Source organism: Triticum aestivum, chromosome 4D, assembly GCF_018294505.1.
Source record: "Triticum aestivum cultivar Chinese Spring chromosome 4D, IWGSC CS RefSeq v2.1, whole genome shotgun sequence".
In the NCBI taxonomy this organism is placed as follows: Eukaryota; Viridiplantae; Streptophyta; class Magnoliopsida; order Poales; family Poaceae; genus Triticum; species Triticum aestivum.
In genome coordinates this window covers 375,083,314-375,106,277 of record NC_057805.1, presented here as the reverse complement: position 1 = coordinate 375,106,277, position 22,964 = coordinate 375,083,314, and the positions used below count along the sequence as shown (strand labels likewise).

Sequence of the window (22,964 nt, the reverse complement as noted above, 5' to 3'; positions counted from 1 at the left end):
CGATAGGTGAGAGTTCTTACTATGCCCGGTGGTGGGGACGTGTTTTGCTGGAATCGTGGATGCTTTTTGCTGGAACCGGCATGTGTTTTTGCTGCTTCCAGCAAACCAATGGTGTTTTGGTTTTTGGCTGACATTTTTTTGCGGGGAGGAGGGGGCATGGTGGTCCGAGCGGACGACAACGACGAGCGAAGGCAGTGACGAATGGAGATGCTGCAACCACTGTGGTCGCGAGCTGGAACCGGCTGGCGGGTGAGCTGCAGTCTTATGATAGAAGCATGGGGCGGCCGAGGGCCGAGTGCGGTCGGCACGGGTGGCCAGTGAGTAGGAGCGGCAAAACGGCAGCAACGACGGCAGCCGGCGGCGAGGGGAGCTTGCAGTGGTTCGTGAGCAGTGGGAAGGAGAGAAAAATCATGGCCGTGGAGTCTCTGCTGAAGGTAGAAGAAAGGAAAAAAGGAGAGGCAGGAAAAAGGATAAGGATAGGAAGGGGCGGTTGTGCGAGGCCCACCACATACACGCGTCTTGCTTGGGGGTTGTTTTCGTGGACGTTGGGGCCAGCGTGGCGCGCGAACCGGCCAAACGTTCGGCCGGTGCCCCGGCCCCAAACGTTTACCTTCTGAATATGGGCGACCTAACTACACCGGCCGGCCGCTCAAATGCCTCCTTATTAATCTTATACTCCGTTCCTAAATATAAGTCTTTGTAGAGATTTCACTATGGACTACATACGAAACAAAATGGATGAATCTACACTCTAAAATGCATCTACATACATCCGTATGTGGTTCATAGTGGAATCTCTATAAAGACTTATATTTAAGGACGGGGGAATAGAACGTATGGGATAGTGGGAATTAACTGAAAGTACATAGTGGATGGTGGCTTTAGGTAGCAACGCGCTGGTAAAAAACCATCGGGGGGAATACGCCAGCAAGCAATGCTACGTGAGCCAGGAGAAGAAGAAAAAAATAACGAAGAGATGAAGTGACGTGGTTGAAAATTGCTGAGGTGGCTAGATGATTGATGATGTGGACGGGCTACATGTTAAGAGAATTGATAGTAGTGGGGATCAACTTCTTAAGAATGTAAGATTTCTATTGCTTCTTGTGTTCTCTGTATTGCCATGATGTTTGATGAATAGATCGGAAGTTAATCTCGCAAAAAAAAATTGTGGAATATCTCACCCTACATCATCATGGCAGCAAGATTCCACACCCCTGCTCTGAGAACGTATCCTGTGCACCTGACCAACTCGTGCACCAGGTACTCCAGTGGAACATGAGCCGTTGGACTAAAAACATAAGGACAGGATGCGGTGCAAGGGGATTTACCGGTACATTTTGCAAAACAGACCTTCATGTCTACCTAAATCGAGTCGAATCAACACCCCAAACCCAGATCATCTATCCCCTTTTCCCCTCTGTACTGTACCGCTGCTCGAGGTCGCCGGCTGAGTTAGGATTAACTGAAAAAATTGGGCGAATCCCTCTCTCCCTCTCCCTCTTCCTCTCCTGTACCTCGTCCTCTTCGGTTTCCAGCGTTCTTTTGTTTTTGCGGGGTGGTTTCCAGCGTTCAAGCACAAGCGCCCAAGATCCGGATCACGATGTCCAGCGGTGGCTCGCTGCCATTGTGTCTCTGTAGCGAGCTCTGTGGATCGACGATACGGCCGCATAGGAGCGGACCATCGTCCTTTACAGCTCGAGGATCCAAGGTATGTACATATAATTAGAGTATTGGTTCATGTGCGGTTATACTTGTTCATCCGATTCCTAGGTTCATCCAATACATTGGAAACTAGAGTACTGTTAGAGTTTATGTGCAAGATGCAGCCATAGTGGTAAAGTTTAACCACTAATTACTACCGTTAGAGTGGAAAATAGATTAGGGGGTGTTCTTTGTGTGGTCTATCTTTCATATGTATATAATTATCTGTGAGCCCGTGATGTTCATTACTGGTTGATACCATTTTGTCAATTACTAGTAGTTCAGAGTAGCTATGTTAGCAAAAGGTCCTTAACATTGTCTTGTACTCTAGTTGTTCCTGTGCTGCTCAGGAAGAGTTTCTATGGCATATCAACCTTCTCCTTTTTTTGAACTGGCATGTCATATCTTTACCTATGACTTCATCATATATTTACTCTGAACTAGTAATTTTCCTTTGGAGAAGGGCTCAGAGGAACATTAGTAGTTGTTCCTGTAACTCTTGATGTATACAGATGAAGTCCTAGGTACATCAAGAGTTTGTAAATTACGAGTTGTTCCTGTGATGTTCTTGTACATGAACTAGTAATGTTTTATATGGTAGTGCACTGCAAACTTGGAAAACATATAGCACTGTGAAATGACTGGATATGCACTAGATGTAATTTGCAAATTTTCCTAAGATGGTCCGTTCTGGCTTTTAACGCCTACTTTTCGTCATAATCACCTAGCAAGAAATATGATCGATTATACTATGCCTTACTTTCAGGCCTATTTGTTGCTGGATGGCGGTGCTGAAACAGTGAAGTGATGTAAACATTGACATGACCCATGCCTGAAGTTTGAGAAACCTCAAATGGACAATCAGATATGATCTGGACTAGTATGAGAGGTGAATTATCAATTTCATCAGCTGCTATCTTGGAGGCATATGAAGATGACTCCTCTGAAAATTATCCAGTCAACAACCATATTTCATCTACAGAACATATAAATGGATGACGGGTAGAAGATTAGCACTTGGTAATTCCTTAGCAACGATGATCAGTCATTTTAGGACAACCATCAGTCAATCGCACAACACATGAAACAAATTGGCAGCTACTAGCTAGAGCTAGTGTTATGTGTTCATATATCATGATTTTCAAACAGATTATGGGAACCTCCAATATATGAGGTTTAAAGGTTTTGCAAACGGATTATAACACCGATATTCTGCAAGTCATGGGTTACTACATTGCATATATGGGACTGAAAACATCAGTTTTGAGGAAAAAATGAACTAGATAATAAAATCAGGAAGATGAACTTGTAATGGTTTCACGAAGTTTAGTTGGACATACTAAGTACACTTTCTATTTAATAATGTTCAAAACCCAGTTTTATCTACAACAGTATGTGAACATTCAATATTTTATATATCTTCATTATGTTTCGCATATCACTTCTCCTGATATTTTACCTTGATTCAAATTAAAGGTAGTTTGGGCTCTGATCTACTGTCTATTGGTTGAGTACTCTTTACAATCTGAATTCTTGCCTCAAACTGAAGATAAATCGTTTCCCTTAACAAAGGAAATTTGCAACGCACTAAAGAAACCAGCAAAAAAGAGATTATTGAACCATTCACAAAAACAAGGATACATGCTAACAGGAAAAGGAACGGCATCTTCAACGAGTTAGGGGAATTACGACCAAACTGGAAGAACATATACAGTCGTAAATCATGGATACAGAAAGAAAAGACCATACATGGCTAGCAAATACTTCAATGCGCACGACCGCTTCAGAGGAAGTAGGAGGTGGCGGCTACGCTTCTATGTCGGAGATCCCTCGTAGGTACAGAAGAGAGAGCAGAGGGAGATCCCTGGCTAGGTACATGAGAGAGAGGAACAGAGATGACATGGGCGATTTTTTCTAACATCAGCATCCATCACAATGGTCCGGTGGCACAGGAGATAATACAGGGGAAAGAAGATGGGAACGGGAGAGAAGACAGGGCAGGACAGAATTGAGCTGCACTTGAAGGTTTATTCTGCAAAATGTAACAATGGCTCCCCTTGGACAGCATCCAGTCCCTCTCTTTTAAATCCAAGGGCTCATATTCCACCGGAGCACCTGGTGCATGAGTCGGCCGGGTGCACAGGATACGTTCTCCCCCTGCTCTCGCTAACGTGCGTCACTCAACAAAATTCTGATTGATCCATCTTAGTACCTCCAAAGTTTTTAGAGATGCTCTACACATATCGATGACTAAAGTCACAAAACAGTATGCTTTAGCCATGCAACTGCTGCAAAACAGTAAACGGAAGAGATGAAAATCCTGAAATATTGTCCATCCTTTCTGGGTTGTGGCACAGGAACCGCCATCGGTGTATGTGTATCTGTATCCATATCTTATACAGTACTCCTACAGAACTTGGTCATATAGTGAATAAAAAAAAAACATACGGTGAAACTCTCTCAGACTACCAGAAACTCCCTGAAAAACAGCCGGCAAACTGCATTTGGAAGAGCACTTTGGCTGTGGTCTAGAATTTACGGAGATATGTTTCTTATACATGCCACAATTCAATACTTTCAAAATGTCATTATGAAAACACAATAAAACTGTGGGGTTAATTAATTATGGTACTCTAAAACTAGGCTGTTCGTGCGATCAGTGATTTTGGTGAACACTACCAGCGATGCTCCTCCAATGAAAATACATGTGCACGCATCTTGAACTGAGTCCAACTCTCACGGTAGGATTATCATATGCGTCTCCACCTCAAAGAAGTCGTCCCTGTGGCGCTGTCATATGTGCATCGCTCCACTACTTGATTTTCTAGCTTTAAGATGACGCAGTGTCAAATTCCCAGTCCTCATGTGCAGTCTTTATTTGGAGCTGGACCCGTTGGTGGGCGAGCCAAATCTAAGTTTTGCATCTCACTTGCGAGCATTGCCCTTCTTTCTTTCAAGAAGTTGAGCCGGTTTGTCAGCTTAGCTAATGCAGTTGGTGGTCCACCCCCAGGTTCCTGAAAGAAATAACATGCATATATAGTTGCATAAATTCAGTAAAATGAAAAAGAGAGGCAGTAGTAGCACCCACAAACTTATATCAAACAAGGGCTTAAGAAACGAGGGTTTATGGAGGCAAAAAAAACAGCATATATATGTCCCAAGGCATACAGATTACCTCTGTTCTATTACTTGAAAATGCATTCGCTCCTTGAAGCCTGTGTAGGCTATTTGAGTTTTGCCTCAACAATCTTTGAGCACCTGGGCAAAACAAATCATTTTTAACTACTAAGATTGTTGCTATTAACTTTTGCTTCCTTGGGCACAGTTACTCTGATGATATCAAGTATAATTACTGATATTACCAACTGGACCTGTATTGTATTGATAGTTAGTACTCAGTTGCAGCTTCTGGTGAGCTGGCTTACCTGTTGACGAAGACGAATTCTGTGCGGCTTGCCTTCTCAATTGTTCAACAATATCCGCCTGAAATGAATCAATTCTTTTATTGAATAATGGAACTAAAATGGAAGAACTTAAAAGCACAACCAGGTTGTGTTTCCATCCAGTCATCCTTAACTTCAATGAGCCTGGGCCCTTTGCCACTTAATGTACTATTTGTAAAGTATTGAAATATGCAAGATAACAAGGGCATTCTTTTGGCATAATTGTTACTGACATTTTAGGTTCTTATTGTATATCAGGAAAATTCTAACTCACATGACTAGCTTGCTTATACAGTTTGAACAGCATATATTATGTTTACCATTCCAGTATAGTATCAGGAATAACATTAGACCATTCAGAGCAAGGTAACAGCAGAGTAGCAGTCCCGGTCCCAGACAGGACATTTCTAGCAAAGCGGAATGAAAAGCCTCAGACTTCCGTACTCGGATGGTCTTACCATGCCTGCATTGGGTAACATTCGAGATAAAGGATTGGGCCCAATAGCTGATGATGCTTCGGTTGATGAGCTGATTTCATTTTGTTTCTCTCTGGAGAAAAGTAGCCACTTCAGTACAAGTCTATTTCAAGTATATTCCTTTCCATGATTAAGAACTCTAAATAGACAGAACAAAATACTAAGAAAGGATCTAGCAAGCCTTACTACTCCAACTAAAAAAACAAAGCCTTACTCGGCAAGCTTGTCTTGGAGCCGTTTGTTGCATGATTCACATAGTGAGATGGAGCTCAGCTGGGCCTGGCTGCTGAGTTGTCCGCGTAGATCACAAGCCTTTTGCTTCAAATTCACAACATCAGCTTCAGCAGCAGCAACTTCCTCAAGATTAGCCTTAGTCTGTTTTTAACAGAAGAAAATTTTCAAAACGGTGAAAAGAATTTAAGATTTAACGAAATATAAACACCGAGTACCTTGCTGTCTATTGACGACGGGAGGGACACCTGCCCTCTTCGCATATTCATCAGCCCAGACTCCAATGAGGCCCTCAAACTTCTTTCCTTATGCAGCTGATCTCGCAAAGTTTCCACCTGTTGAAGGCACAAGCTATTCATGTTGAATAGAAAATGCAAAACTTACTCTAAAAACGTACCAAAACAACTCCATGAGCTCAAGAGTACCATATAGTCATGAGTTATAATTTGCTGTATCAAACAATCGCCTACCTTGAGGGCTCATAGACTGGTGGTCACCATTAACTGAAAGTCCCAGTAAGGTACCCATTGTATAATAAGCTGTATCATCCAATTTGTGATGAATAAATGAGAACGACAGTGGCATTTAAAGGTTTTAGTAGAATTATCCAGTTTGGGCCGCCATGGCTAGTGGAGTTCAGGTCATAATATATCATTGTTACAAGAAAGATAATTGCTTAGCATTACTTGACATTATTTAAATGGAGGGGGAAAAAGCTAAAATCATGTGTATTGTCACATCAACTGATGCCTCATCGTGGCCAATGGTTCAAATTGTAGCCTAAATCAAGTATGAAAATTACATGGCCACATGGGGCTGTCCGGGTAAGTGCTCTTAGCTTGTAGAGAGTTACTAAAACATCTTAAGATAGAACCAGTCAAACATAATCCACAAAACAAAATGCAGCAGAAACTCGTATGTTTCGACAAAATCTCAAGGAGTTTTTTCTGATACCTAATAAAGTTTGACTGTCAAATAGAGCCAGAACTGGTAGCTTGGTTGCCTTTGCTATGATATAGGATAGTGTCTCAAAGCTAAAGAACATTTCTGAGATAGAGAAGTATGATTAGCAAGGCAAGCAAATCCTGTTTTCTGTAACAGCTAATGAAGGGGAAAAGGTGAAGGAACATGAGTTTGTAGTGCTGCATGTCAGATGCTTCAGCAGCAAGAATTAATGGTCCATCTGAAGAAATGACACAATCAAACCCTGAGTAAAGCAGAAAATCCATTTGTTGACTCCAAAATGTGAGTACCATCCCCAAACTTAATGTGGCTTTCGTGATGTGGTCACATTTCTTGGCTTAAGATGTTTGGATAGTACGTGTGCTTATAACTGCTAGCGTAATATTCCTGTTGCACATAGTTTCTGATGCTTTTCTACATCTATTAAAAGTTTCCTTTCGTTGATGGTATCATAATCCCTTAATGAGACAAGCGGCCTAGGGGTTCTCTTTCTGGAAAGAAAATAAAAACCTTGAGTTTGAGCTCTTACTTCTTTTTCAAGTGCTAAACGGCGTTCATGTAATGTTCCTTTCCGCTTTTCTAGACTTGTCTGGAGGTTTTTATTTTCTTTGACCTGAAAAATACAAACATCATTTCAGATGAAAGCATTCGGTGTTACATAACTTTGTGTGGTCCTAGGGGAAAAGGATGCACCTCCTTTGAAACTTTAGATTGGAGATCGGCCTTGTTGTTCTCAAGCTTCTCAATAAGAGCCCTAATACAGAAGCTCAATTAGAATATCAATAACTCAAAAATATCAACAGTGTAAATTATAAATATTATGGGAAAATAATACTCCAGAAAGTATGTGCATGCACGGGTGAGTGCATGTATTCCAGAAAGTACTTGTTCATCTCGGAAGAATCTAAAAAGGAATCATAGCAACATGTATAACTTGTGCGCCTACAAAAATGTGTGTTATGCAAAGAAGATGAAAGATGCAATTTTTCTTTTGGACTTTTGCGGCTACAACCTTTTGTTTTTGTTGTACTGTGCATGTTGATCATATTTTTGCACAATATTTACAGGTTTACATCTTGTAACATGTTAGCCCATCTACAATTTGGGGATCTTTTCTAGTGTGCAAGTATGCAATTCAAAACCATGTGCCCAAAATCCAACCTCAATCTCTATGGCAATTTTTAGAAGGTACAACTATTGCAGATGCAAATGATAAATGCTCCACCTATTATGGAATGACGTTCCAGGACTGACCATGGAAAATGTGCAAATACCCTTTTGCAGTTTACAAATCGTCATATTTGTGCATTAGCTTTTCAAGTGCACATATTACAGCATGTGTATATGCCTTTTGCAGTTCACAAATGCTCATATTTGGCTTTCAAGTTCTCGCATTACAGCACGTTTGTTTTCCTTGACTGTTTCACACATTTTTTTAAAGCAGGTACATGTTTTCAAAAAGAGTTGCTCAAAATCTGCACTGCTCCCCCTCTCCCTTCCTCCCTGCCGCCGTCGCCGGCGCCCGCTGCAGGCCTGGCCCGAGCGACGCTGGCGGCGGCGGCCCCTGGCCTTTCCCCTCTTGGGTGTCCGCCGGCGCGGGACGGGGAGACCCCCGGCGGTGTATCTAGGCGGCGGCGGTCCAGCGCGGCGGCGGGGGTTCCTGGCGCGAGCGGGGGCGGGCTTCTGGACGGCGGCTTCGCCGTTGGCGGCGGGGCGACACGGCGACGCGGTCTGGCGGCGCCCACTCGACCCAGATCTGGGCCTGGGCGGGCCAGCGGCGGGTGGGTCTGCTTCGTGGCTTCCGGGAGGCGAGCGAGAGGCGATGAGCGGCAGGGTGCTAGCGGCGCCATCGCCGGCTTGCTGCAGCGTGGCGGCGGGGCTTAGCGGGCCCGTTTCGGGCCTGGCCGGGCCAGGGGTGGCCTGGCATGCCCTGCTGCCGCGTCCGGATGGCTACCGCGACGGTGCCGGAGGTTCTGGCCTCCCGCGCGACGGCGGTGGAGGTGGTTCCCTTCCGTTCGGCTTCGGTGCTGCTTCTCCCTCCGCGGGGTGCTTCTCTCCGGTCCTCTTGGCCTCGTGTTGGTGTTCGCAGTGAGGCGGCGTGGGTGGCGGCGCAACCGCGATGGCGCATGGTGGTGGGTGGCGATCTGGCTGGTCGGCTCTGGTCCGTTGGGCGGTGGGGTTGGAGTGCGGGAGAAATCCTTGCCGGTTCTTCGGCTCCGATGCGGTGACACCTGCGGGTGCCACCATTCCTTCCTGGAGGGTGTCGGTGATATCCACCCCCGACCTCCCTCCGCGTGCCGGGGGAAACCCTAGGACATGTCCGGGCAGCAGCGTCGTCGGCGTTGCATTCCTTCTTGGAGGTGCTGCTTGGTACGCGGCGGTTCGGAGCCTCGGGTTGTGGTGGTTTGTTTCTGGAGGGCGTAGCGGTGGCGGGTCATCCGCGCTTTGTCGAGCTGCCGTTGTTGGCATTTGTTTCTTCTTCTTTTCTTGACATGCTATATTTTGTTTACTTGATGACATGCACTAGTGCATTTTGAAAAGAAATGTGGAAAATCCAAGGAATGTGCATTATATCAACATGTGATATAATGTGTGCATTTTAAATATTCATGCACAAATATAACCATTTAAGAGCTACGTAAAGATACAAGACCTGGAGGATGAATATAACAATTATGAGCCTCTTTGATTTGAAGGGAAACAAAGAATTAGAACTCTTATGGATTTCGTCATTGTAGCATCGTTTATTCGTAGGAATGAGGCAAAGGAAATCATAGGGAAATTTACTTTTGACGCCAGTCCAACGGAAAAACATAGGAAATTTAGCATCCAGTATGACCTCATGTTTTATTCCTACGCGTAGGATCAAGGTAAAGCACAGTGATGGGATCAATCAAGTTAGCGTTGGAACATCATTAGTAGGACTCCTGTATTTTTACGATTCAAACAAGTCATGTAAAACTTTCCAGTGTTTTACAATCCTCTGTTCTACACATGCATTCCTATTGCGTTCCTGTATTTTTTTTCCTATTCCCTTGTTATAATCCTATGAATAAAGAGTCCCATATGTATAGATGTTTTACAGTTAATATATGGTCGTGTTTTGCATGAACGTTTGAAAACTTTTTTACAGCTGCATTTTGGAATTATTTTATGTCTCCAATAAATGCACATTCAAATGAGCATTACAGGAGCATATAGCCGTCTACTTACTCATCATCACTGCAGCCCTCAACGTCCAGGTCCTTTCTTGCCTGTAAATACATTACTCGTCAAATTTTATGATTATCGTGGTAGCATTGAAATGCAGAACTATGCAGATAACAACTGAACTTACTGAAGTACGGCCCCATAATGTCTTTTTGTCCCTATTAGCTGAGCTGCTTGACTTCATAAATTTTGCTTTCGAAGATGATGAATGGGATTTTGCTATATGATCTGTGGATGCATTTGATCCTTTGTCCTCCCTTGACAAACCACGTTCTGTTTTTCCCACTTTCATCTGAGGTTGAACAACCTATCATTGTCAGTACATGCAGTGCCAGAGATATTGTTTGAAATAAATTGAGCAAGATGAATTGTAAGGGAGACAAAGAAGTTTACAAGTGCATTAAGTCAGAGCATAAGGCCATAGTTTTGGCCAATCTGTGTGTTTGAAGCACATGAGTTAGTTATTTGAGGCTTCATGCAAGGGGGCCCTAAAGTGTAGTCTTTTTTTTCCTTGAACACACCCAAATGCGTGTCATTTTGTATTAGAAGTAGTCTTCTTCAATATCATATCTCAGACCATTAAGCTACTGAGAGTGTGACCAAGGTTTTTTCATACAAGAATGAAATACAAGCTTCAAGAATATATTTGAAATATATAGCAATAAGCAGTCCCTGTTTTCTTCGAGAAAATGCAAAAGCCTTGCATTTTAATGCATTGATAGAAAGAAGAGTTTTTACAAGCCCTCAGAAGGGCACTTTAAGTTCTAAGCTTTAAGCTATGTAAGAAATTCACACTAAGTTTTAAGCTATGTTGGAAACGCTGAATCAACTGTTGACTTCTTATCAGCATGCACCTGATGAAACCGTGGGCAAGTCAAATATGAAAGCATAATCTATTCATCTTTATGACTACTTGGTTCGACCAGCAAAATATTAGCCTTTAAACAGAATACTCATTTACCAGATTTAGAAAGAAACTTCAGTGTCAAGTTGCACATTGAGAAGACACTATCGGATGAGCGAACATGTTCAATGTATGATTTCACCATAAAATTTGACTGGCAAAAGTGAAATTAATTTTGATCAGGAGATCAACTATCACATTTTCAAGGGAAGATCATCCATAGTCTCTTTCATTGAATATAAGCTGACTTATCTTCTCTCTCTCTCTTTTTTTGCAAGGAAACATGGTTTTTGCAGGAAATTCTGACACCAGCACTTGGAATGCCCCATCTATAATGTTTGAAATTTGTACTATTGCTGTCAGTTAGCATACCTTGTCACGTTTGGCATTGATTCTACTATTGCCATCACATTCACTGCCGCCAGAAGAGTGTTCGGTATTATCATCCAAGTCTTCTTCAATGTCATCTTCACCAGAATCATAAGAACCATCCTCATCATGGTTGTCATTATCCGTAGAATATTCCTTGTCAACATCACCGTCGTCAGACTCAGTATAAGCGTCCGAAGAACCTTCTTCTATGTCCTATATAGGTTACTGTTGAATTAGTATTCATGACATAACTTCAAGGAGAACCTAATATAAAAAGAAAAGAAATAAATAAGAACATGGAAAGGGAAGAAAGAGCATACATCAAATATCTGATCATATTCCTCAAGCATAATGATAACAATAGCTTGAGCATGGTTGGCTGCAGCGGCAGCTTGAAGCAGCTGGAATGAACCATCCCCAGCCATACTGAAGTCTTTATCAATTTCACATTCACCAAGAAGAAGAGGACGAAGAAGGAGTGGTGCCATACAAGCCGCCAAAGCGGAATTAGACATCCTGTTCACAGCTTTGTGTGATCCAACGATCATCATCATCTTAAGGATCCTAAAAGAAAACCGATGAGTCTGGTATTCATTGGTGGAATTTGATGTTGTTATTGCTGTGCAGGCTAAATTTAACTCATCATCAAACCATTAGATAATGTAAACGGATGAGGACATATTCTTACAGAATGACAATCAGACATAACACTTATGGTGATAAAATTCGAAACAAAAGCATCCTAGGTAAATACCTCTGCAGTAATTGCCGATTTGGTTCCGGGAAAACTTCATATACAACTTTATTTAAAGCATCAAGTCTTTTTGTCTTGTCAGTTCCTGCACCATCACTTGTCTTTATCAGTTTATGGTTCCAAACAAATAAAAATGTTCCGAGGGCATACTGGTGCTGATTTTTTGGTACATACTTCATGAAAAATAGTTATTGGGATTATACATCAGTTTTTTTAGGCTCAGGAATGCATTATTGTTCTTCAATTATAAATAAAGTTCTGGGCCAGTCTTACGGTAAGCTGTAACCAGCGCGGTGCAACATGCTGCAGGAACTGGCGAAGCTGGCATCTCTCGAAGAATAGTCTGTAGTTTGGAGCAAAACAAATGTTACAAAAAATATAGAAACATAGTATAGTCCTTGTGACATCAGAGTTAGCATTGCCAAATAAACACCTTAATACAGTCACCAATAACATGCCCATCCTCATCTGGGGAGAACTCTTTCTTTCCTACAAAAATCAGTTAAAGTGAACTAGCAGACATAAAATTCTCAGAGGTTATGCAAAATAGTTGTATCTTCAAAAGAAAATCTTTGTGAAAGTGCAGGGCAAAGAAAAAAAGTCTTCATTCAATTAAACAATGGTAAAACTTCTGCGGCACTAAATTGCCAAACATCTTAAACAAGAACAAAAAAGTTAGAACAGAGGAAATCACCCTTTTCATAATCACGAAATCTGCGTTTGACTTCTTCAACATCAGCAGATTGACGGAGGATTCCTTCTCCCTTGCAACCTACAAACACAGTGTTTTTCTGCTCGTTACTGAACGGCAAGATTTTTAAATGTCATGTTTCCGCATGATTGCTTTCAATGCACACCAGGTAAATATGAGCATAAAACTAAACCTAAGGAAGGGTCGGTCTGGATAGTGTACTGATATTACAGGGAAAAACACTTACCATAATCTTCAATGAACCTCAAGGCCTTCTCCAGGAAAGCTGGACTACCATCAGCCTCTACAAGTGCAAACTGTGCAGGTCTCCCAATAACAGATGATTTATCCTCCGCTGCAAACGAAACAACAGAATTTGCTTATTCAGTGCAACATAAGCACACACAGATGTGGGAAAGAATAATAAATTAGACATTATACATTTGACTCAACAAATAAATGGCAGTAAATACTATGGCATCTGATACTGGCATACAAAATAAACCTACTCAGATCCGCATAATGCAGTTTTTTCTGTAACAGCAGAATCCAGCTGAATTAAATGTTAATGAATAATAGAAGGAATAAGGATCTTCATGTAAGCAGTGATTGCCCATGCCCTGATCAAGTGCATGGAGGAACGAAGCAAGAAAAATCCCTACGGGGTCATCATCTCTACGCTGTGTCTACTACATTGGGCTGCAGTGTTAGTGTAGGACTAGAGACATGACATCCAAACTGGAATTTATCCTACAAACTTCATTTTTTGAGTGCCCCGGAATTTCTCAACCATTAGGACGTTTAGGAAGTGATTAAGATTTTTTTTTTCAAGTAGTGAATGATGAAGTTGAACACCAAACTGGAAGTCTGGAACATACTTTGCCAGATATATGAAATGAAACAAAAACAGGTGTGATCAAACAATAAGAATGAAGTCTGAAAAAATTGACATGAAGAAATTTCATAAATACAGCCCACAATGTGACTTGTCTATTTTTATATAAATACCATTAGCCCAAAATAAAACAAAAGCTTAGATGTTAGCCCAGCTTGTGCAGGTTTGGTGAAAGTTAACATAGCTTACACTGTTCAGTTGAAGCTTCAGAAGATTCTGTTCCATCAGCGTTAAATATTGGATTTTGCCCCACTGTACTCGCTACACTTGGTGCCTGCGCTAAAGCACTCTCTAATGCATTTCTCCACTCGTTGAGTTCTTCCGTAGTTTCTGCCTGCTTGGAGACAAATCACACCATTAAATTCCTAAACAGTGCCACACAGGTATGATAGTAGTATTGAATATTAATCGAACAATTGCCCCTCCCAAACACAACCAGGGTTGCCACGTTCCACTGCTCCAGTCCCACAGCCACCCCTGTTGCCCCGCTATTTACTGATCCTCAAGAACCATACTAAGAAATGCCAATCGTCCCAATGGGAACACAAAGATCAGTACGACAGGAATTCTGAAAGATATGAAACCAACCTTCAGAGTAAAAGTACGCCCTTCGCGGCCATCAGGAAATAACACTGTTAAAAGTTTCCTGTCTTCTTTGACTACAACACTGAAACATTTATCAAAATTATATGTTTATTGGATAGCATTAACGGAAATCCCCCTTTCAGCAAAATTTCAATTATGCATACCTTCCGGAGTTATTCAAGTCGATTCCACCAAGTGTAACAACTGGTTCATTTCCTCTGGGAGGTGCATTCTGAAAATAAAGCAGAACATAGGAGCAATTGGCATGTTTAGAGGCCTAATACTAATATTTATAGTTGCCCATAAATGTCATGAAGAATCCTAAAAGAACTATGTATGCTTCAGCAGTAGTACTTGTTCTGTAATCATGTTCACCCCCTAAAAAATGGTGACACTAACAGTCAACAATATCCTTGCCTTTACTATTTGCTTTCTGTCACTTCCGGTATCCAATTAATAGTATGAAAAGAGACTTTATATCCCGCTTCACATTCAGGTTCACTCCTTAAATTGTGCAAGTATTACTATTTGTATTAGGATTATGACCTAGACCAAAGTAGGCACTAATTTGTTGGGATATCTGAGCAATAAGATGCCATTAGATGATATAACTTGCCTTTCACCTTTCATGTATTTTACATGGTGTCGGCTAGCATACTATCATGTGTACTTTAATTATGCCCTTACTCAACCTTAACAAGCAGATCAGATAACAAGGTATACAGAATGATATCTAGACATCTGATTCTTTCCTCGAAGCATTTTGCTAAAGACTTCAGGTTATATATAAAGTTTTCGTCAGCTGCACTCATGTACTCCATTAAAATGAATTTGCAGCAAAAATTACTACATTATACTCCCTCCATTCCACAATGTAGTGCGCCCGCGCTTCCTGAGATTTAAGTTTGACCACAAATTTAACCAACGAGACCAACTGCGGCGGGAGCAAAAATTATACCACTGAATTCGTATTTTCAATATAAATTTAGTGGTATAATTTTTGCTCCCACCGCAGTCGGTCTTGTTGGTTAAATTTATGGTCAAACTTAGATCTCGGGAAGCGCGGGCGCAATACACTGTGGAATGGAGGGAGTAGTTTATAGTACTAATACAACATCAGCACAGAAAAAGACTCGCGCGAACTTGCATGTGCTATTAATCAATATGTACCGAAAAAGGCTTTCGCCCCGCTTTATATATAAAGCACCAAACCACAATCAATATGTAGTACCACACCCATCAGTTCTACAACAAGAAATGGCAGATTGGTAGCTTCCCTAGGGCCGCACACATTTTCTAGTAGTATCGATTAACCGATGGTACAAACCGGAAGTTGCATATAACTGGTGTTGTAAACAACGAGATGTATACTCGATGCTCTATTTTCAATCACTGTTGGAAATTTGGGACCATGATCTTGGAGGTACACTGTGGAACAAGGCTGGCAACTCCAGGGGGGCAATAGCGTAGCAGACAGCTAGGAGAAGCGAGTGAGAGAATAGAGAAATAGATGTGAGACTATTTCATTGCTTAATTAACGTAACACCACTGGGTCCTCTACATATAACACAATTCCAATGTAAGGAACAAACCATATCGTATTTCCAATTGGCTATGGCTCAGATTAAAAGAACCCATTTACTTATAGATACTATAGGGATCTTGTCCTTAATTGGTTGCACTGGCTGGAGCTAGCGCCAGTTGCTGGCCTTCTTGGGCCATGCGGCACACATAGGGGATTCCCCACATAGCAACCATGGTAATAGAAATTTCATGGAAAATAAATAAGGTTCAAGCATTTGCTACAAGAATTAGATAACCCAATTGAGCAGTCAACTAGCAGATTTACAATCTAATGCCGTGCAGACCTTTAGTCTGCTTTGTTACAATAAAGTTTGTGTTAAGCTTGGAGAACAAAGCAAGTTAATCATAGGATCTTTACGAGTGAATAGCTGATGCAAAGAAACACAGCAAAGTACTGCAATGTATCTTACAGGGTCACTTCTGAAGAACACTAATGATGCCCTTGTAAGAATAAACCAGCGCTTTTTCCATGTTGTCCAGCCAATCCCTGTTATGTATCACAAATAATCAAATATGAACAATAGCGTGGCTACAAATATTTAGAATTTAAATTAAAGCAAAGGTGATCAAATGTAAGAAAATGACAGTTTGGGTAGCAACAAAATTCCACATGCAAAATATGGAGTTATAAGTAGAAACATTCTGATCCACTTAATTAAACCGCAACAGAATTTCCTTGACAATTTCAGTAAAAAACATCAACCATGTCTGTTGGCTTGACTTCGTTCTTCATTGGGCTTAAAGGTATCATGATTGTGAAGCAATTAGATTAGCCTACAGACCAGGCATTTTACAGAAGTACACGTTACTCTATGCCCAAACTTTTAAGCATATGACTTTATGGGGAAGCAAGCCTATAATGCCCCCATGCCATCAGAGAAATAAACAGATAGTATGTTGTTAGATTTTTAGTATTCAGTAAAAGAGCGACTAGGTTGAACCATAGCGAGTTCTAAGTTAATGTGAATGATTATACATTGCAATATATAGTCCAGCAAACTGGTTAATATTCTACCTGCTAGAAAGATACAGTAATACAAGTAACGTCTAATGGACATCATGTTTATAAAAGCTCCATGACAAATGATATGATTAACATTGTCATAATTGTGTGACTTCAGGCAACATGTTTTGCTGTTCTTCTGTGCTTCAATCATACTCCCTCCGTCCCAAAATAAGTGTCTCAACTTTAATACAATTTTGTACTAAAGTTAGTATAAAGTTGAGACACTTATTTTGGGACGGAGGGAGTATTAATTTAGTATCCCATTGGAAGGACAAAAAAGTTCCTATTAATAGATATATGAAATGGAGGGCTTCTGACCGTAGTCCTTACCACAAACATCTTGTTCAGATGTAACGTCTAGCAGGTAAAAGAGAGGGAGAAATATATATCTAGCTATGCTAAACCACAATTTAGCCATCCGAACATACCTTTAGATGAAAGCAGTAAATGTCCACTCTTAAGAACCTGCAAACAGATATACAAAATTGACACCATCATTCGGAGTTAATAGCATGATTTTGAAATAGCAGTTTAAAGACTCCCATTCTGATCATAAACATAGACTTATAGTCTCTGTTTTTGAGTCGCCGACTAATCGCCGATTAGTCGCCGACTAATCGCCAAGTCGTCGCGGCGTGGCTGGCTCGCGCAGGCGACTTGACTCAGGGAGCAAGTCGCGCGACTCGCGTGGCTCGCCGGTGACTTGGGGCGATTAGTCGCACGACTCGCTGGCTCGCGTGGCTTGCTGCTGTTGTATATGTGATCATGTGGGGACTGGGGAAGGAGGAGGACCGAAGGAAAGAGAGCGCAGGGTGAGCCATATATGTGCTCTGCTTAGATATAGTATATGAAAGAGAGCGCGGGGTGGGCTCTATATGTGCTCTGCTTAGATGTAGTATATTTTCTCTGTTGTATATGTGCTCTTCTGCTGCTGTATATCTATGTGCTCTGCTGCTCTATGTACTGTTGTGCCATGGCGACTTGGGGCGACTAATCAAGCCAAGTCGCTGACTCAAGCCAGCAAGCCACTAGCCGCAGCCTCGGCGACTTGGCTTGACTTGGCGACTCAAAAACCTTGCTTATAGTAAATCTGAAGTTGCAGCTATGTGTAGCAGTTACATGGCTTATGTAAACATATATAGAGAGACATTCTACCAAAGCTTAAGGTCATTTGGAGAACAGTGTGACATAAACTTTGAGTGCAAGTTGATCCGACAAACCTGGCAGTTAGGACATGAAGTTTGTGGACTATCACCGGTTTCACCAGTCTGGGAGTTCGGGTCTCCCTCTCCACATCGGCATATCTTGAACTGACCTGCATTCTCCGAAGTCTGAGAAGATGATACCTATCAAAAAGATGAAACGAAGTGGAGTAAGTACTTAGCATAAAGCAACAAACAGGTGATAACAAGGCAGGCAGAACTTGAGATTAACTAAAACGAGCAAACTTTACATGCGCAGATTTATGTGCACATAGTATCAACTGAATCAACAATAGAGGATCTTAACAACAGAACATTTGTCTTTTGTTATTGTGCTATGGAAGCACTATAATTCATATTGATGGTTACCATTCCTTGACAAAATTTAGAAATCTCCCTTGGTCTCTTTCTTATCTTTATCGCCTACTCTTGTACTAAAATACCACTTCGCCTTAAGTCATAAGTACTAAGTTTCATGCACCAACCAGCAGAATCAAAAGTCCAAACTGATGGAGAAAGTCGGGTGATCTACAATACTTCAACACCTCCTCACACATGTGGTTTGAGAAGGCCTAAACGTGGACAAAAGGAGGGCAGGGCAAGCCATTTTTTTTATTCAAAAGCCGAGACTTGAACCCAAGACCTCTTGTGCCGAATACCATATTAAGTTTCATGCACAAACTAGTAGAACCAAAAGCCCGAACTGATGGAGAAGCTTGGCCAATCCCCATATACTTGAACAAATATGCAGGCCAGCCAGGCACCATATTGTCCAAGTGACATAAAGGTAACTATTTTATTGTAGAAAATAACAACACATATTTTTCTTTGAGGTAGTCAAAAGGTAGTCCCTGCATAAATTTCATTAAAAACACAAGATAGGGTTTAACTTGATTTCTGGAATCCAGACAACCCATTTTGTCTATAAATGATAATATTTTATGCTTATCAGCTGCCTAGTGACTCTTAACAACAAAAGTACAGTGAGACTAAATCATAGAATCTATGCATTAGAAACACATCTATAAAGAACTACAAAAAACTAAAATAAAGAATAATTTTTCTATTGCCAGTAAAGGAGAAGCAAAGAAGCGGCACGGTGGAGCCACATCAACTCCTCAAAAGTCTACAATACCAGCACAAAAACGTTTGAAAATTTTAGTAAGTCTGCTTGTACGGCCCCACTCTGTAAATGTTTCTTGTTTTAATAGAATTTTACTGTTAGAGGCCCCCTATATATTGCCAGCCTGCTTACTTTATTCACAACCCAAATGTCATGAACCATAATTTCATTTCATTTGGCATGTCTATCACTGGAATGCATATTGAAGATCTTTTTTTCTTAGTCAAGTACACCACTTGATAAACATAGCTGGCACTCACTCACCGATCAACAAAAGTGAGCTCTTTGTCTCACATTTTATTGCAAAACATTAATTATATTGGTCTAGTATCTTCTTAAAGAAAATTAAAATCAACTGAAAAAGTTACTAAACAGTGGGGTCCAATGAATACTTTGCTGAAATGCTAGAACGGATAAGGAACATGGAGAATATATAAAAAATAATGATGCTATACTTGAATCATATGACAATCTTACTGGCTGGTAAGGAATCCTGAACTCTGAAGCTGACATTGTCTTCTCAAAATAGCTGGCTTATGAACAACTCAGGATGATCTGTCCCACCAACGAGTTGATGTTTCTTAAGCGGCTGATGCAATGTACAGTGTTACCCGTAATAAATCCATGAGACTTGTTAATGATAATTACAAAATAAATAGCATGATATAGCACCACAATTTGGAAGGAATCACTAATTTGTCGAGTTTTTGGATGAAGACGTCTCTCTATCAGAGCTACAGTTAAATGTTTTCAGATTGTATTCATCCTATATACCTTTTTTTAAGATAAACTCATCCTATATACCTAAATAGTTCATTCCCGCTACCTCTAATATCTTAACATGCACACATGCCAGCTCATCAAAGGCCCACCACAACATGCATGGGAAAAAAAATCCATTATTGGTTGATCCCATGCACACATCCCACCTCACCACACATGTCACCTCATCAAAGGTCCACTCAACATGCATGAGAAAAAAAATTCATTGTATTATGCTACTTATATTCAATATATGTTTCGACTACATAGTAATCAAATACAATATATAAGATGTGTTTTAGTTTTAGTTCATATGTTCTTAATTCAGCTACTCATGTTTCATAAAATTAAATCACTCAAAATATGTTGCAATCGATTCCTGCAGTAACGTGCGGGGTATTATCTAGTTAACTTAATTTTGTGCATGCCGATTACATTGTATCCCCGCCGCCGGTCCCCCCTTCTCCTTCCTACTCCCTCACCGCCGCCCGGGGGCGCGACCAGGAAAAGCCCTACCGTCGCTGGCGGCGGCGGGGCCCTGTGTCTTCTCGCTCGGGTGGTGCTGGTGCGGGCCGGCGCCCCGGGCCGGACGTGGCGCTGCAGCCGGGCAGATGCGGCGCCCGGGCGCCCCTGCTTCCCCGCGGCGGGTGGCGCACCTGGGGTGCTAGAGACGGCGGTGGCATGGTCCGGCGCGGCCAGGCTGCTGGTGGCCGCCTTTGCCGTGGCCGCGGTGGATGGTGGTGGCGCAGCGGCAGTGGGTGGTGGTGGTGCGGGCCGAGGTTGGGGACGGCGGCCGCGACGGCTCGGCCAAATCTGACCTCGCAGTGCCACGGGCGGCTGCCTTGACCGGGGCCCTCTCGGCTGGTCGGGGTGGCGGCGTAGTGGCGGTGGTTCGACCCCCTCCTTCTGATTCATGGGGCGTTCGGCTCTGCGGTTGGCAACACATTCGACGGGTGGAGCACGGCGGCTCAGTGCTTCTCGCCTTTGGCTGGCCTCGGTGACAGGGGCGCTCCGGGGGATTTGCAGGGGTGCCTCCGGGTCTTGCTGTTGCCAGAGGTGGCGACGGTGACCTGGACCCGGTTCGAGAAATGGCGTGGCGGCTGCGGCGTGGCCGACAGCTGCCGGTGGCCTCCCCCTGCACGGCTCCGGCCAGCGGGGTTCCGGACTTACCAAAAGGGCCTGCTTTTCCGGCCTCAGCGTCGGTGGTCCATTTTGATGGGAGTGGGGTGGTCTTCGCTGCCGGGACGTCGGCTTTGGTGGTGGGAGCGCGGGGCTCGTGGGCAGAGCTCGTGCTCAGGTGTTACCCGATTGCCATGACCGTGTGGGCGGCGTGGCGGCCGGGGGGTGATATCGGTGGCGGTGGTGCGGCATTCATACCGCCAAGGGCAATAAGTGTGGGCCGGGGTGAAAATATGTTCTGTCTTCTAGCACTCCGGAGGCAGCGATGTTCGTTCCCTTCTTGAAGGCGTCGCTGCAGTCCTCATTGCCCGTCATGTTGCTCCAGGGGAAACCCTGATCCTCGGTTTGGGCGGTGGGCACTCTAGTGTCGTATCCTTCCTGAAGGCACCGCTTTGGAGCTCCCGGGTCGTCATATGCAGCTTCGTCTCTTCGCGATGGCGTGTTCACGGTTAAGGACCCCGGTAGCTCTTGTAGTGGTAGGGGTGGTGTTGCTGCGCTCAGCGCTGATGTATCCGCCTTGGGTGTGTGCGTGTGTTGGGGTGGCGTGAGTTTGTATCGAGCTGTTGATGGTTGATGCTTAATATATAAAGCGGGGCAAAAGCCTTTTTCCGTAATACTAGTTCAATCTATGTACAAGTCATAAAGTCATAATAACCGTCAGCTAAGCCAAGAGAAAATGTGATAGATATTCCGAAATACGGTGTGTGCCCAGGACCCTGAAGGCAGTGGTTGGCAAGAATATGGATGTACCAGTAGAAACTGAAGCACGGAAACTTTTAATTTCTCTTCAAGAATTGGAGTTGGTTTCCACATCCACCATAAGTATCAGCTTGAGATATGTAAGCCATTGGCTGGACCTGGGGAGTTATACAGCACAGGCAAAATCACGAGACATAAGTAAGATTTGATATAGCATGGAGACAATCATACAATGTATAGAAGTTTGATGCTGCTAAAATAAGATGAATACTACTATTACTGCCGGCAGGTATCCTGCAAGCAGATGCAAGATTATTCAGACAAACATGCACATGCACCGATGGCAGGAGCTAGTACATGCCAATGAGTTATGGCCGAAAGAAAAATACATTCGGGAAAAAGGCATGCAAGGCGGCCAACTGACAGGACTGAAACCTGAAACCAAACCTCCGCCATGCACCGGGACCAGAGAAACGAAGGCGCATTGTCGAAACAAAACAGAATCAGGCCGATTTTATTGGCGAGCATGGTACGCACATCAAATGCGCGGATTCAGGTAGACCAGAGACCAATTCGGATGGACAAATCGATTTGAACATTTGCATTTTTCACAAGTCAGACATCTGAAATCGCAGGAGGGAGGGAGACAATCGTCCTAGCACGGCGCAGCTGCAAAAGCAAACGGGGAACGGATCTAGAGGGGTCGCGAATCGGGGCAATGCGGCTCCTCTGTGTAGCTAGAAAAATGGGGGCAACGCAACAGGGGGAAAAACTGAGCATTCGCCCAGACAGAAAAATGCACCGATGAAGGAGGAGCATCGACGGAGGCGGCAAGGCAATGCGGGGCTCACCTGCGGCCGGAACGCGATCGGGAGATCAACCTCACAGCGGCGGGCACGCCATCGATCCCACCTCCTCCTCCTCCCCCCCTTATCTCCCTCCCCTTCCCCTTGTCTCTCTCCCCCTCCCGTTCTATTTTTCTCCCGTCTCTTCCCTCTCGCCCGCACTTTCTCCGGGGACTTGTTTTGGAACGGGAGCGCCCAGCGAAATAGACGTGCCACTGCAGGGTGGGGCCTTATCCCGCCGGGCCCACATGCCAGGGCATCGCCCCGGTCCCATTCCTTTCCGCCGTTCCTTTCCCCGAGCGAGACGGGGGCTCGCGGACGGGGTCAAGCGATCCGGGC

At 43.1% G+C, this 22,964-nt stretch overlaps 1 protein-coding gene and 1 long non-coding RNA gene across 5 annotated transcripts; one reads left to right on the top strand and one right to left on the bottom strand.

Annotated features, from left to right (window-relative positions):
- The first annotated feature begins 1,288 nt into the window (after nt 1-1,288).
- Nucleotides 1,289-3,137, top strand: LOC123098014 (uncharacterized). Its single transcript, XR_006447614.1, has 2 exons — nt 1,289-1,708; nt 2,468-3,137. It is a non-coding gene; the product is annotated as an uncharacterized lncRNA (long non-coding RNA).
- Nucleotides 3,138-4,179: 1,042 nt separating this feature from the next.
- Nucleotides 4,180-22,793, bottom strand: LOC123098011 (rho GTPase-activating protein REN1). 4 transcript variants are annotated; one of them, XM_044519877.1, is made up of 26 exons: nt 22,632-22,793; nt 21,832-21,938; nt 19,618-19,729; nt 18,036-18,161; nt 17,244-17,280; nt 16,220-16,296; nt 14,390-14,457; nt 14,229-14,307; nt 13,830-13,974; nt 12,993-13,100; nt 12,749-12,826; nt 12,488-12,543; nt 12,328-12,397; nt 12,055-12,139; nt 11,621-11,864; nt 11,301-11,513; nt 10,152-10,316; nt 10,028-10,068; nt 7,508-7,568; nt 7,344-7,427; nt 6,070-6,186; nt 5,835-5,995; nt 5,603-5,693; nt 5,127-5,184; nt 4,877-4,959; nt 4,180-4,715 (listed from the first exon to the last, which is right to left on the bottom strand). In XM_044519877.1, the coding sequence occupies exons 3-26, from the start codon at nt 19,651-19,653 to the stop codon at nt 4,563-4,565; spliced, it is 2,436 nt and encodes an 811-aa protein (XP_044375812.1). In that variant the 5' UTR covers nt 19,654-19,729; nt 21,832-21,938; nt 22,632-22,793; the 3' UTR covers nt 4,180-4,562. The 4 variants fall into 4 exon arrangements, with proteins under 4 accessions (XP_044375812.1, XP_044375815.1, XP_044375813.1 ...); XM_044519880.1 differs by having other exon boundaries at nt 5,835-5,977; XM_044519878.1 differs by having other exon boundaries at nt 19,618-19,695; nt 22,632-22,786.
- Nucleotides 22,794-22,964: the final 171 nt, after the last annotated feature.

Excerpts from the sequence above, each read along its gene's own strand:
- LOC123098011 (XM_044519877.1), bottom strand. The coding sequence starts at position 19,653 with ATGTCAGCTTCAGAGTTCAGGATTCCTTACCAGCCA. Across the intron at positions 11,514-11,620 it reads AATATGATCAGATATTTGAT|GACATAGAAGAAGGTTCTTC; the intron begins GTATGCTCTTTC and ends TAACCTATATAG. Across the intron at positions 4,716-4,876 it reads TTTCAAGTAATAGAACAGAG|GAACCTGGGGGTGGACCACC; the intron begins GTAATCTGTATG and ends TATTTCTTTCAG.